We start from the raw sequence: 16,008 nt of genomic DNA, 5'->3' as shown, positions 1-16,008 counted from the left end.
CCGTTTCAGTGCAGCTCTAGCCAGGACAAGGGCACGCATTGAAATGACCTTCGGGCAACTAAAGGAAAGATTTCAGTGTCTGAAGGGTCTGAGGGTTGCACCTGACAGGGCCTGTGACATTATTGTTGCATGTGCCATACTCCACAATATTACCACCACCGACAGAATTGTGGAACACCATTTTTGATTTTTTTTTTTTTTTTTTACAAACAAAAACCTTCATTAAATGAATAGAAGACAAGACAACATGCTTAGTTCCTTGAGTTTTATTTAAATTATTCTTTGTCAAGAAAATCCAGTGATGGTCATCTTTTGCCTGCAATAAGATATATAGTTATCCAAGGTCAGCAATAGTACTCTGTGTGAAATAGTGTATTAGCACTTACTTTGAAGTTCCTTTTGAAGCAACTCAATATCTAGTGCCAGTTTTCTCTTCTTTAAGGTGTCAAGTTCTATTTCTCCCCTTAATTAGTTTTTTCAGGTCAAATTACTAAATTTTCTGTTGTAGATTCCCGTTTATAAAGGGTACGGATATCACCCTGTCCCATGTTTGGATAAAAAGAATAAAAAAATAAAATAAAATAAAAAGAACTGTCAACACAAGCCTCATGCAACAAAAATAAAAAGTAAAAGTAGGCTATACTACACTGCCCACCTTTGTGCTGTAGGCCTTTCTGTAGGCCTTTCCTCCTGCAACTCATATTGCAGTCAGAAATAATATGTACACAACTATAAATTAAGTAAAGTTATTTATGCACTTACAAGTACTTCCTCCAAAGGACAGTCATCTGAGAGGGTTTCTTCACTGTCCAGTGCAATGGAAACAAATGGGCATTACAAAGTGTTGCACTTTCTTCCCATTTGATGTAAAGTTAGAAAAAGTCCACTTACTGCACATATTTCAGCCACCAGTTTTTTGGGGAACAGGTAAAGGTGTTGGTGTATTGTGTAAAACTGCACAAAAGAGGAAACACAATGACATTACAATGACCTACACTATATGAACAAATGTGATCAATAACTCATGGCAAAATATTCTTACAATAAGTTCAGCAGTTTTCACCTTCACAAGTAAAAGCAATTGATCACTAAATATTTAACAGTTGAAATTACTATACCAGCCGTTTGGATTATATAGGTCTACTTAATTTAATGCAGAAAAAAAATTAAGTGGCTTGGAAATGCCACAAAAAAACTAAAACTGTTTTTTACACCTAAAAGTGCCAGGTAAACTCCGAATGACACGACAGACAGCACTTTCCATCAAGTTCTCCGCATCTCCAATAGTGTAAAGGAAAGAGCCACTCGCAAATAATCTTAGGGCAATGGAAACAGTTTGTGCTGTAGTTAAAGCCCGACTCCGACAAGTCGAAAATAAATGCGTTTCCAACAAATTAATAATGTAAACGACAATCAGAAAGTGCACTATCGCGCTGCGCTGGACTTCCCGTATCATATCCGTTTATGAAGCCATGCACAGTCTAATCCTGTTAACATGAAATAAGCCTGCTCCCGAGCAGGTTTAAGATTGCGCACCTGTTGCTATGACAGCAAGTCCAGGATGAGCTTCGAAGAACCAAACAATCCAAGATCAAGCCAAATCGCCAACAATCAAATCCAGCTAACTGAGTTAGCGACGTACGAAGAACGGGCCCCTGAAGCTATAATGTTTGCATATGGTCTCAGTTTTTGTGGTTTATGTTCAGCATCTTCTCTTCTCAGAGGTTATAGGCTCTATCTCGAGAATAACAGAGATACTCTCCCTCATTTCCAAACCTCACAAAAGAAGCTCAATGGACAGAGGAACTGTCTTGACTCAAGTTAACACTTTAATTCTGTTTGTGTGGTTATTTTCTCTTCTTCTCTTCTTCTCTTCTCTTCTATATTGACTGAACTTTAGTTTTGTCACTTTGAGTTCTCCTAGAGACCACATTGATGTTTGACAGTAGATCTGTCTCAGCGGACACAAACTGACCCTTATGTTTATACACTGCTTTATTTTGGTAGGCTATTTAATTGTATAATATATTCATCACTTTGTTGTGACATTCTGGATTATTTTTCTTCAATTAATTCATCAAATCTCCATACTGCTTGTCCTATATATGGTCACATTAGGGTCTGCAGCATCTTGGGCCACAGGCAGAGGAAACACCCTGGACAAGTGGCCAGTCCATAGCAGGACTTTGTTCTTTATGGTAATTACAGTATTAAACTAAATATAGGCCTAAAAAATATTTCAGGAAAACTGAGCATGGCTTGCAAATTAATTTATTGTGGGACACCACTTCTGTGTATTTTTGGTGTATTGTTATGACATATTAGGTTAAAATTTCAAATAATTCAACATTTTTTATATTTTCAAAGGCCTTGCATTAAGACATAGCCTACCACCATCAGTGACGTAGGCTACAGATGTTGACCTCACGACGCTCACCAAAGCAGAGACGACCGATTTATTTATTTATTTATTTATTTTCCTTTGGACGATAGACCGTTTGGTCCGATTTGAAATAGTATGACGTAACTCACTCTTTCGCAGAAATCACGTGACCAGGTCGGTTTGCTACGAGCCCATCATCCGTATCCTGCTTCACTTTCATCATTCAGTTTGGATGCGGCCAGAAGCGACTTCAGTATGAGGAACCTTTACTTCTTTTTTTGGGCTTTATTGCTCGTGGACGGTGAGTCACATTTATTTTCATTAATTCAACACTTTCGGTTTCAATATAAACCGGAAACAGAAAATGCGTATTTGCTCTAGACTTCTAATTTGCTTGCTTGTAATTCGCTTGCTTGCTGGGTTTTGCCTATCACCACTGTTTCTTAAAAAAAACTGTTATAACTTTTCTACAAATAGATGTTGTGATAAATCATAGTGTGAAAGTGACAACGCCATTATAATAAGCAACCCAGTCTCACGGCAGTTCGTGACATAGTCACGAAATTTAATCTATTGATTCGTGTTCGTGGACACGATTTTCCCTATTTTTTCGTGTCACTCAGCACGACTTTCAATCTAATGTATTTCAATGGGACGTATTTTTCGTGCCTGCACCACGTTTTTCTTTCGAGAGCACAGTATTGTTTTTTCTCAATTGTAATTCATTTTGCTAAGAGCTACATTACTCAATATTTAATCAAGAGATTTTAATCGTCGTTTTTATTGCTTTATATTCGGTTGGCTACTCAACATTAATCTATTTATTCGTGTCCAAGGGCACAAATATCCTTCTTTTTTTCGTGTCACCCAGCACGACATTCAATGTATTTCAATGGGACGTATTTTTCGTGCTTGCACGTCTTTCTTTCGGGAACACACAATTGTTTTTTCTCAAATGTTGGGCTATTCCTTTTGCAAACTTAAAGGGCTACATTACTCAACATTTAATCAGGAGATTTTAATCCTCGTTGTATTGTATTCGGTAGGCTACTCAACACGAATTTATTCGTGTCCATAGGCACGAATTTCCTTCCTTTTTTCGTGTCACTCAGCACGACTTTCAATCTAATGTATTTCAATTGGACGTATTTTTCGTGCTTGCACCACGTTTTTCTTTCGAGAGCACAGTATTGTTTTTTCTCAATTGTTATTATTTTGCAGACTTTAAGGGCTACATTACACAACATTTAATCAGGTGGTTTTAATCATCTCTGTATTGTATTCGGTAGGTTACTCAAAAACAAATTGATTCGTGTCTATGGGCACGAATTTCCTTCTTTTTTTCGTGTCACTCAGCACGACTTTCAATCTAATGTATTTCAATGGGGCGTATGCACCACGTCTTTCTTTCGAGAGCACACTATTGTTTTTTTCTCAAATGTTTGGCTATTCCTTTTGCAAACTTTAAGGGCTACATTACTCAACATTTAATCAGGAGATTTTAATCCTCGTTGTATTGTATTCGGTACGCTACTCAGCACAAATTGATTCGTGTCCATAGGCACGAATTTCCTTCCTTTTTTCGTGTCACTCAGCACGACTTTCAATCTAATGTATTTCAATGGGACATATTTTTCGTGCTTGCACCACGTTTTTCTTTCGAGAGCACAGTAGGCTATAGTTTTTTCTCAATTGTTATTAATTTTGCAGACTTTAAGGGCTACATTACACAACATTTAATCAGGTGATTTTAATTCTCGTTTTTATTACTTTATATTCGGTATAGGCTACTCAACATGAATCTATTGATTCGTGTCCCTAGGCACGAATTTCCTTCTTTTTTTCGTGTCACTCAGCACGACTTTCAATCTAATGTATTTCAAAGGGACGTATTTTTCGTGCCTGCACCACGTCTTTCTTTGCAACATGGTCTCACCCCTATTCGTCACATAGGCTCAGCATAGGCTATGCCGTTTGGTCATTTCCCCCTCACGTCCAAAGCCGACGTTGAGGGTACCCCCTATTCGTCACTTGACAACGGAGAGGGTCGTCCGATAGATTTGAGTGCAAATCACTCATCTTTGAATTTTGAACTTTTATTATTTTCCTAAACCTAACTCTTTTTCCTCTCTTTTTATATAATTTTGGGCTACATTAAAATTACATAATTACAAGACGGTATATTTTCTATTTGCTTAAAACATTCCTTCATTTAGGTGGGATATTTTATAATTTTCGATCACATATTGTGGTAATTTCCCCCTCACGTCCATAAGCCGACGTTGAGGGTAGCTAGCTGAAACCCTTTTCTAAATCGGTAATATCACGATTTTTCCTCTTTTTTATATTATTGTGGACTACATTAAAACGACATAATTGCAGGACTGCATATTTGCTGTAGGCTTAAAACATGCCTTAATTTATTGTGGGATATTTTATAATTGTCGATGTTATTTCAAATTGCAATGGCTTATAGTGAGCCTACTTTTCTTTTTTTTCTGCGCCCCAAAAAAGAAAAAAGAAAAAAAGAATAGCCTACTTTTATAGAACTTTCATCTCAATACTGTTTATGCAGTTGTAATAAATTAATTATATAGCCTACTGCAGAAATGTTTATATTACTTTATATGGACATATCCTTTCGCAAAGAGATGGATGTATTCTGGGAAGTGATATGTGTTTAAATGTAATGGCTACATACTCGTTTTTCCTTCACTTGGACATTTATGCTGACCCCTTTAAAATTGAGCACGGATATAAAATATTAAGACTGTACTTTTAATTATGATTGATATTTTGGCGCAATTTTGTGCAACACGTCACTGTGTGCGACCATCGCAGAAACCATTGCCCAGCGCGATTCCACCACGGTAAGTCGCTTACAACAGTCTAATAAGCAAGATGAATTCATAAGCATTATTTACACGTCCAAAATGAAGAAAATTACGAGTTAAAAAAAAAAAAAACATGTTCTAAGCCTAGATATATAGCTGTAGATGTATATATACAAAATAAAATTATGAGTAACGTTAGCCTATTTCCACATAAAAAAAACATGTTGTGATATATATATCATGTCCACATGATGTAGTCCACATATATTTTGGACGTGTAACTGCTTATTGAGAATTTATTGGGGGAATAGTAATTGGGGACATTTAGATGATGTGATTTTCTCTCGATCATCGTGGTTCACACTCAACGTCACTGTAATGTGTTAGTAATAACAATATTATCACTTGGTCTAACGTTATACTGCACATAACGCTGCCTTTATGGCGAACCCCAGGCACATGTTACGCGCCTTTAAAAAAAAATGTTAACTTACGCGACTTTTAACAGTAGCACAGGAAATAGAAACAACGTGAATCTGTATTTATTTATCCTAAGCATTTACAAGAAAATGGGAATCACTCACTATTAGGGTACACTTTTTAAATCTTATATCAACAACACTACATAATTAACATTTTCTGTTGTTCTCCATGCAGATCCTGTCAAACATATCACCTGTCGAACCTATCCGAACCTGATTTTCAAAACCCAAAGGCACTTTTAAGAGCCAACCTCTATCTCTTCATTATTTTCTATATCTTACATCCTCTCTTTCATCCTCAATCTTTATCTATCTCACAGTCTTTATCTATTGCTCTTTCTTTCCTCCCTGTCTGTCTTTGTCTAGCACTACTTGTCTGTCTTACCCATCTTTGTCAGTCTGTCTGTTTGTATCTGACTGTCTGTCTGTCTGTCTGTATCTGACTGTCTGTCTGTATCTGACTGTCTGTCTGTATCTGACTGCATTGCAATGGCCACCAAGCATAAACTTGATTCAAAGGATCCCCACTACCAAGAGGGGAGACGCATGGCTCTGGAGCTGAAACATGAACACATTCTAGCTGAAGCCAAGGTTAGAGTTTTTGTACACCTCAATCATTTTATAAAAACAAACATAAATTAAAGTAAAACGTGATGAGGAATATGTAAGAATGATGAGTGCAGAAGATTTTATACAGGTATATTGCATGATGCATCCTGCCATGTTCTGTGACGTGTTAATAAGGGAATATAATAATAATAATAGTAGTATATGCAGTTCCATCCCTCTGAGTTACAGAGACTTGGAGAATCTATTCCAAGGCTCATTTAAGCTGTTCAACACCTTACTAACACACTATGTTGTGTTTTCCTTTCACAAGTTACCTGCCTTTTGGTTACCGTACTTTTATCAACATCAGTCTTACAAGAAATATTCACTCCAATACACAGAGAGCAGCTGATGAGAGGAAACGTGTACGAGACCCTCCACACACCTCTAAAAGGGACTCTGTAGGACGTGGTAAGCCGAGGGGGAGGCGAGGAGGGCGACGCCATGCCTCCGCTACAGGTTATATCTGAATTATTTGACATTTGTAGGAGGAATTTACAATGATAATGTTGGACCAACTCAAATTAGAACACTGTAATTGTTTATTGAGAGTTTAAGATATTCAAATAACTAAAAAAACATTAGTGACACTATTGTAGAAGACACTACCAAGTACTTAACAAAAATATGTCTGATTTCATAAATTGTTTAGTATATAGTTTGAAAAGAAGAACAAGAATAGAGTGTGATAGCCTAACTTGTTCTTATTCTTCTATGTGCTGTTTTACAGCCACATACCCCACGGTTGAGGGCTCCCTGTCATCCAGTGTGGAGGTTCCACTTACTGCAATCTCAACAAAACTAAATCCTCAAGGGGAATTTGGTAATTCACAGTGATTAATTTAAGCTTGCACAGTATAAAAAAAGTGTTCATTCTAATACTGATCAGTTGACTTTTAATTGTTCCTTATCTAAATTATCCCTTACCGCTTTATTTTTGGATTTTCTTTACAGAAAAAAATATGGAGAGGCTCTCTGATATTTTGGCGTCATGTCCTTCTGCTGCTCAGCCTCAAAGTAGCTCTGCATCATCATGGTCTTTTCGGCAGCAGAAAGCCTCTGAGCGCTGGAAAGAAGCAAGACCATACCACCTAAAATGCCTTATTTCAATAGAGGCTGTTGGTCATCCCCTGTGTTGCCTTTGCAACGAGCCTGCTGTTATTAGGTTGGTTTTCATTAATATCAAACTTCAATTACCCAGGGTAGGTTTGCAGAGTGCCCTGCTTTATAGGCTAAGATGCATGTCTTTTGGGATGGGAGAAGACTTAGATACCCAGATGAAAAACACATTAATGAGAAAAGTACATCTAGGACCTTCTTGCTGTGAGGTGACAGTGCTAAACACTGAGGCACTATGCAATCCTATACAATAAAATCAAACCTAGTAAAAGGTAAATAGCTTAAATAGAGTGTACAGTACTTTATATGAGTTATTCATATAACATATAATAATGTATTATATTATAATATTAATTTTATATATATAATTTTCTCCTTAGGTGCAGGGAGTGTCTTCCTGAGGAGTGGTTCTGTGGGGACTGTGATGTATTGCATCACAAAAAACATCCACTCCACAACAGGGAATGCATGATTCGTGGTTTTTTTGAAGCCATTCCTCCGACCACATGCATCATTAAAGGGGAGGATGGATATTGCACCCATGAGCAAGGTACGTTCTCACGAAAGCTTTAATTTTGCTGTTCAATGTGTGTCTGCAGACAGTTACAGATAATCTAAATGATTGGTTTTCCTTCTTTTTGCCAGCTTGCATTTTGCCAACTGTGAAGGTGCCAGACTGCTCCTGTGGAGGCACAAACTTCACTGTGTTACCAGGCAAACCAGTGATTTTAATTACCATCAATGGTAAAAAAAATAAAATAAAAATATATATATATATATATATTGTAGATGTGATGTTTTTCACACTATTGTGCTGTGGCATTGTGCTTACAATTGCAGAAGTGACAGAAATATGGAATAGCACATGGTAATGTTATTAACTGAAACAAAGACAGATGTTTTTTTTTTTTTTTTTGTCCTAGCATCTTTCCAGCATGATGTCCAATCAACACAGCAGTGTGGAATTTAGTGAATTTGAAAATATAAATGTGGGATTATAGGAACTTGCGCAATGTCTCTTAACCATTCACAATGTGCATAATGAACTAAGTGTTGTAAAATTAAGTATGTGGTAAATGTGTATTATATTTTTAATTATTTTTTTTTGTTCCAAGGGCGTTTTGACTTGCATCAGCCATTGTATGAATGTCAAACATGCCAGCAGCAGTGGACCCCTGACTTTAAAGACCTCCTAAGAAGTGGATATTGGCCAGCCTCCGTCACCAATTCCACACTTTATACACTGGACCTCTTGAGCTCCTTTCAGGAACTCAAGATCATCTCTCCGGGATTCTCCAGACAAGCCTTCGCAAAGCTGCTGGAACATCGCACTAAGTGTGGAGGAAGAGTAAGTGTAAATGTTATTACCATTTTATAAAAAAAATTCCATAAGCAGACAATATCAAAATACTATTTCATTCTATATATTTTCCAGTCTGGATCTATCAACGGCGATGCACTGCAGCGTAGCTTCTTAGAGCTTTCGTATGCATCATTTGAGGAAGACCAGCTCTGCTGTAGTGCTCCTTTCACCTGCCCAGCCTGCACACCAGAAATGTTGGCTGTTTCAGCAGATGGAAACAGAAAGCTATATCGCTTTCGCCGAAACGGAAGGTGATCTTTCTTCCAGTCTTTTTATTGATTTATTTTCTTACTTCATATATTTCATGAATGGATTTTCTATTTTTCTTTCTTCCTCAGCTCTGATGATCCTGGCTTTTTTGAGGGGCTCTTTGTGGCTGAAGACAGCGCGGTGTCTAGATTTGTCGACACCATACAGAAAGCAGTGAAAAATGCAAGTTGACAAAATAGTTGTTACAATAATAAACGTAACCCCCACTTCAATTACTCCTGCATATCAATTACAAAATCAAAATGCCATATATTGAATGACACCATTGCTTTTATTTGATTTGTCGTGTTTGTTTTGTGTTTCATAGACACAGGGAAGAGGCACATGTGGGGACTCCCAGTGGACAGCAGCGAGGGAAACTTCAAGGAGGGCTTCAAAATTGGATGAAGAGGGGATGGAGGTTGCTGTGTGTCGCCATGGGTTCCTTTTGAAAGCCCTTAATATGTACAGGGGGGAGATATTTGCCTACCCTCTGTACCTTCAGAAGGAGCTCATGCCAGCCAAGGCACAATTCTTCGCAATGGACGTGGCATGCAAATACTGGCCATACCTGGAGAAAGTTGCTAGTGTCCTTCCTGCTCTTCAGGAACTGACCACTATGAAACCCTTTCTCAGTGTAATGCATGCTCGAGCCCATGCTACTAAGTGTGAGGTGTGTATAATATTTTGGCATCTTATGTACATTTGTAATATTTACAAGCACATTAATAATATTAAATATAAGTTAAGCTACACTATGTTATCTTGTGTTTTTGCATAACCATTTCTTGCATGGAATGTAATGCCCTTTGATGCAAATTGTGGTTTGTGATATTGGGCTATATAAATAAAATTAAATTGAATTTCTTCCACCCTTTACTAACAGATTAATTGGAGTGGCAGGAACCAGGAAGGAGCAGGGACTACCGCTGGTGAGGAGGTGGAGCAAGTGAACAGCTACCTCTCACGTTGTGCCCTGACGACCAAATATATGTCCAAAGCAGGTGACCGGAGTTTGCAATATTCTTGTAAAAAATTTTTAGATTGATCATCATAACCTCATTATTTGCTTTCAACAGCACGGGTGGACATGCTTACGTTGCATGCAATGGGGTGGAACGAGAAAAAAAATATCTCTTTACATCAGGCACTTTCCACAAGATATGTGAAGGTAAGTCTCATATTAATTGTTTTGTGTGTCCTTTTGTTGTGTTTACTTGGCCTGTTGTTAATCAAGTTTTAATCCTTATTATTGTATAACACTGTTCATCAGACTTGTCAGAGACTCCATGATGAGACTGCAAGGCTAGCTGACCTAAAAACAGAGCTAGATTGCACAGATGAAGTGGTGTCACAGTGGCTATCTGATGTAAAGGAATGGGCAGCTGGTGGTAAGCATGACCAGATAAAAGAAACAACAAACATCCCTTTCTACAATCTAAATTTTATGTTTGATATTAAAGAGCAGCAAAAAATAGTAGGTTGATCATCATCTAATGTGATGCCACATTTATGATGTCAGGTTTATTAGTATATTCCAGTTTCCTGCAGGAAGTGCACATACAAAGTTTAAATAAGTTTGATTAAAAGGTTTTACATGAAATTCAAGCAGAGAAACGGTTCTGTGTTGTTTTAACAGTGAATTTGCTTTCGTTATATCTTCTACAGAGACACCTGATACATCTCGTGCCAGTCAAGGCACCACACACAGAGGACTTCAGCAGTCAATTGAGGGGCTCTACCTTAGTGTGAGGCACCGGAAGCGAACCCTCTACCGTCAGAATGGTATAACTATATAATATAATATAATAGGTTGATAAGTTCAGGCTACTGTATGCATCCTACTCCACCAACATGGAATTAGCAAATAAGTGTAGTAGCACAGTTCAGCTCAATCGTTGAATTCTGTTCTTTAAATGACCAGTCTGTAGGATTTAGTGGTAGGAATTAGTGGCATCTATCAGTGAGGTTTGACGATTGCAACCAGCTTCCCTCACCTCTATCTTTCCAAGCTACGGTAGCCGACGAGAAAATGTGAGAGGTACTATCTAGTGTTTGTTTGTCCGTTGTGGGCTACTGTAGGAACATGGAGGTGCAACATAGAGGCCTCCGTGGAAGGGGAACGTATTTAGATAAAAAACTGCCAATTCTAAATTAATTAATGCACAATTATTATTTTCAGGCAATCATGAAAATCATGCAAATAGATTCCCCCCTAAATGTTACACCTTGGACAATTTGTTTCCCATGTCAGTCTACATTATAATTTTCACATACTGTATTTCATTATGTTTTCAATAACTGCAGCTTTGCTTTTCAATTTTTTGGTGCTATAATTTTTTTATTGTTGAAGAGTTCTGTCAAAAACCTCTGCCTCTGTACTTCATGTCTTTCTAGACAGCAGCAAGTTTCGCCATCGCCTTCGAAGGAAGCTGGCAGAAGACAAAAAACTCCTTCTTCAGGAGATACAGAAATACAATGATCTTGTACTAGAATCGGCAACAAACATTGACGTAGCTGTGGTGGAGCATTCCCTAACTGGAGAGAGTACTGTGTCTCAAATATGGCCGTGGGAGGTTCATGGCAGTGGTATGTCTGTTTGTAGATGCTTCACAGGAATTTATTTACAGTTCTGCTTTATAGAGTATACTGAACTAAGGCATGCATGTTACATATTGAGTGTTGTAATATTAATTTAGTTTAATGGTGTATTTTCAGTTTTCTTATGTATCGATTTGATTAAAAAAAAGTCAATGTTTGCAGTGATTATGCAAGATTGTCTCATGGATACATGTAACTGTTATTGATTCTTAGCAAATATTTCGATCAAGAAACGAGTGCACGACCAAGTGATGTTAACAAGGCGACTGCATGAGGAAACAAGCGTTTTGGTGTTGGAGATGGCACAACACTGCACGTGGTTGCAGAGCCTGGCAATGGTTCTCAAGAACAAGTTGGCTGAGGAGGGTAAGTTTAATTAAAACCCTGTCCATCTAATGTGTTTAAAAAAAACATACAAAAAAACACATCAGTCACAGAACTTGGATGGAGTAGAACGGTTATGGCTCTCTTTGCCGTGGTCCTTTGGGATATACATAAAATGGGGATTACAATTGTTACTGTAGCTATGGTAACAAGTCAGTAAGGTTGTAAAGATTGATGCTTGAAAGATGTGCAGATATGTTGTATTATGGCTGTTACTTGAAAGCGTAAATGAACAAAAGAATTTTGACCATTGTAATTTGTGTCCTGATATGTTACATGGGGTTAGCATAACATCAAGATTAATCTTATTATTATTTCCTCCAGTCAACATAGAAAACCTTGATGGTCAGGAACTAACACAATGTGTTACTTCAGCATAACTGTAGTGAAGAAGAAAACTGTTAACTTAAAACAGCTATCAGACATGGGCACAAAACGCTTATATGCTGCTTTGGGCCTCCCTCCATAAAGTCATCTCAGTGAGCCGTCATGTTGCCTCAAGTCGTTTTATACAGAAGCTAGCCTGGTCCCATGTCAGCGATACACATAAAAATGGCAACCATCCTGCTATGTAGATTTTAATAGGTTAGTTCTTTGGCCTTATTGAATAATCTTAACATAGTTTGTCTTTAATGTAATCTCTTTTGTATTTTGAGACGTAGACAAGGGAAATGAGGGACTTTGCTGTCTCTTAAGAAGAAGACTGTCAGAGGTGTCAGAAAGGTTCCAAGTGGTCCTCCAACAGTATAAGACTGCCTTAGGTCCTGAGGCCTCTGTCCTTCTACATGTTGAAGAGGAAGATCAAAGTGGCCTCAGTAGTCCAGACACCAGTGAGGATGAAGAGGAAAACACAATTTAGGTCATTTATTTATTTATTAATATGTATGTTTGTTAGTTTTTGGAATAACCCCCTAATACTGTTATTCTTAGTAATTTATTTGTGTATTTTATTTATGCTAAAACAGCTGAAATTCAGCCTCTTATTATTGTTTTCTGTATTTCCCCAGATGGAAGCTGAACGAAGGACTGTGTTGAAGGAAATGGACTTGCCCTATATCTGTGTATTATTAGTATGCTGATTTACCTCATCAAAATCTGTGTGCATTATATCTTGTTGAAAATTCAAACTGTAGGTGCGTCCCAATTCGCATACTATCCATCCTAAATAGCATTCGAAAATAGAATTAGTACGTCCCAAATCGTTGAAATGAGTGTTCCAAATATACCCGGATGGTCTACTATTTCCGGTCAGAATCCGAAGTGCAGATCGATGCACACTATAACGGCTAATATTGCCCACAACCCATCGCGCGTTGGACGAGGATTCGGTTAGAACTACAAACACGAGTGAAAAGTGTTAAAAAACTACAGACATGGAGGACGCGTGAATCCAGCGGTTATGTAGAGAGGTTTAGATAAAGGGGTTAGAGTGATTAATTATCAGTATCTAACCTGACGAAAATGTATTTATTCAGTGTTGTCTACATTATATTGCATCTGCAGATGCATTGTGGACTTTTGTAAAGATACGTTTTAGCCATTAACTTTTACATCATTATATTCAAATTGCAAACACATGAGGAGAGTCTCCGCATGAAAGACCCACGACTGGCAGATCAACGTGCAACTACATTTCTCTCCGAAACGGTAGAAAATAAAATTAGATTGAATGGAGAATTTTAACAAGATGATTGACAGGGCAGTTAACGGTGACATGATGCACGCGACAGATCTGTCCATTAAGATGACAAAGTAGTATGTCCCAAAGCTAGTATGTCCTAAATTTAGTAAGCACATTGCACAGTTCAATGAAGATGCACAAACCTACCAGTATAGGTGCACCAATCTTAGCCAAAAATGTCAACTTAGCATGTATGATATTACCAGATGTAATTACTGGGCTCACATGATATTTGGGTAGTGTATTCATACTCTTTTAAGAGAGACTCCCCTTGATTGTGGTGACCCTGTGACCTTTCCTTTTGCACCAACATCAGGCCAAACTTTTGACTTGCATACAACAAATGTTATGAACCAATTTTTGTATTTTGCTGAGCAATGAATCATGTCATTTTTGTTGACCTCATGACATTCCCTGTAGCACAACCATTAGACCAGAATGTAAAATTTGACATTGTATTTGATATTGTCTAATTGTGCAGATTGCCATGAAATCTTGTAAGCACATGATGACTTTGGTGACCTCATGACCATTCCTTTATCATCACATTTAGGCCATGATGTAAAAACTCATTCTTGATTACTTGCATTTCTCCACATTTACTTATTCTGCGGTGCAGCAGCAGTGTCTGTGTCTGTCTATGTCATTTTTTTTTTCAGAGGCTGCCTATGGATCGCTATTTGATTGAGTGTATTATACTGTAGGATATAACTGTTGTGTAATTTTATATTACTGCACAGATGCATTATAGTATGTAACAGAAAAATACACTGTTTTTTTGTTATGATTATTCTTTATTGTATATTATTACAGATGACTTGATTCTCTTTTCTGCTGGAGCTTTTCAAGTGAACTTAACCTCACAGTCCAGTGTTTTTTAAATACAGCCTTATGGCTTGTTTGACAAATATGCATTTGGTGTATTTTCAGTAGTATTGTTGTAAAAGACAAGAAATAAAGTATTTCCAAAGATGAGCATTTTATGTTTTTTTCTTTTTCATCCATTATTATTGAAAAATAAGATTTTATATTTTTATGGTTGATAAAAGTCAATAGCTGGAGAAAAAAAACATCACGTATTTATATGTGGAATTTTTTTTAATTTAACATCACACTGCATTATTAATTCATTACTTTAATGCATGTCTTTTTACTTATTTTCAAACCAACCTGGCTTGTAATTAAACAAGATCGATCTAGTATAATAAGTAATGTGTATCTAAGGTGTGTTAAGGCATGTTACAGTTTTACTCGATTGCTGAAACACTAACCCTAACCCTAAAATTTCAAAACCATAACACCATTCATCAAAAAGCACACCCTTTTCCCCAAACTATAAACACTATTCCCCAGTTTTGACACATGAGTAAGATTTCTTGAACTTTCACTGCAAAACTTTACACACATATCCCTTCATTTATCATTGCCGTACACAATGTTGTAATTTAGAAAGCACTAGCATTCAGCACAGCTTCAGCTCAATTAGCACACAATCACCCAGGAGGAAACACAAAGAGTCAAAACTGGTCACACAGCAATCGAGAACCTTCAATATATCGATGAAAGGGATAAGATGAGAGGGGGAGGAGAAGGGGGAGGGCAAAAAGACAAGCAGTCTCAGATGAGATTTGTGCCTTTTTAGTTGACCATGTTCTTGTCCATGGTAGGCTATGACTAAGGAGGCTGGGCGACGAGTACAGCCAAACTTGAGAGTCACTTCACCGTCGCTTCCATTACAGTTTTTCTCAATTGTTTACACACAAATACTGGTACTTGAGACACAATGAGCACAACATGTAACGCATTCACGAACCCCCTGAACCAATTCTGCGAAACTACAAGGACAATTCCTGCTTTACACTCAAATTGCAGTTCTAAAACCATTTTCAAAACACTACACACAATTCTCTGCTTATGGCACAATTTTCATGCAGAAAATCTCTTGTTTTCACAAGGAACACACTGCCATTCAAATATGCACACTGACTCTTCATATGGGCAAACACCCGTCACACAGTTTTACAATTAACAATCAGAGCTTTAGCATAAAAGAGCAACAGGTCAGCTCTTCAATGGGGCAATGGATGCCAACATTTTTTACTGTAAATGTACACAGGCAATTCTTCTGTTGTTTTGTATGTAGACAACTCTATGTACAACTTTTTAATTGGTTGGGATGTACACTGTGTACATTGTTTTTGTGGGAACAATAAAATGTATTTGTTACCGTGTATTTGTGTGTTCTGAGTATAAAAACAATATTCTCAGATATTTTACAACATTTATGTATGTACTGTCTGTAG

At 37.4% G+C, this 16,008-nt stretch overlaps 1 protein-coding gene across 2 annotated transcripts; it reads left to right on the top strand.

The window, feature by feature from the left end:
* The first annotated feature begins 2,538 nt into the window (after nt 1-2,538).
* On the top strand, nt 2,539-14,680 carry LOC308686410 (uncharacterized protein). 2 transcript variants are annotated; one of them, XM_081394834.1, is made up of 19 exons: nt 2,539-2,684; nt 5,875-6,290; nt 6,650-6,767; nt 7,039-7,131; nt 7,263-7,473; nt 7,808-7,977; nt 8,073-8,171; nt 8,543-8,775; nt 8,863-9,041; nt 9,129-9,222; nt 9,368-9,712; nt 9,926-10,043; nt 10,119-10,210; nt 10,313-10,430; nt 10,708-10,824; nt 11,437-11,628; nt 11,854-12,006; nt 12,681-12,883; nt 13,032-14,680. In XM_081394834.1, the coding sequence occupies exons 2-18, from the start codon at nt 6,189-6,191 to the stop codon at nt 12,881-12,883; spliced, it is 2,637 nt and encodes an 878-aa protein (XP_081250960.1). In that variant the 5' UTR covers nt 2,539-2,684; nt 5,875-6,188; the 3' UTR covers nt 13,032-14,680. The 2 variants fall into 2 exon arrangements, with proteins under 2 accessions (XP_081250960.1, XP_081250961.1); XM_081394835.1 differs by having other exon boundaries at nt 2,550-2,684; nt 12,687-12,883.
* Nucleotides 14,681-16,008: the final 1,328 nt, after the last annotated feature.

Source organism: Scardinius erythrophthalmus, assembly GCF_964197995.2.
Source record: "Scardinius erythrophthalmus genome assembly, contig: HAP1_SCAFFOLD_254, whole genome shotgun sequence".
Classification (NCBI taxonomy): domain Eukaryota; kingdom Metazoa; phylum Chordata; class Actinopteri; order Cypriniformes; family Leuciscidae; genus Scardinius; species Scardinius erythrophthalmus.
The sequence above is the reverse complement of the archived record's forward strand: the minus strand, read 5'-3'. Positions and strand labels throughout refer to the sequence as shown.

What these genes read in the sequence shown, in the direction of transcription:
- LOC308686410 (XM_081394834.1), top strand. Translation starts at nt 6,189, where the DNA reads ATGGCCACCAAGCATAAACTTGATTCAAAGGATCCCCACTACCAAGAG. An exon ending in AAATCCTCAAGGGGAATTTG is followed by an intron (nt 7,132 to 7,262) that starts GTAATTCACAGT and finishes TTTTCTTTACAG; the next exon opens with AAAAAAATATGGAGAGGCTC. An exon ending in ATATTGCACCCATGAGCAAG is followed by an intron (nt 7,978 to 8,072) that starts GTACGTTCTCAC and finishes TCTTTTTGCCAG; the next exon opens with CTTGCATTTTGCCAACTGTG.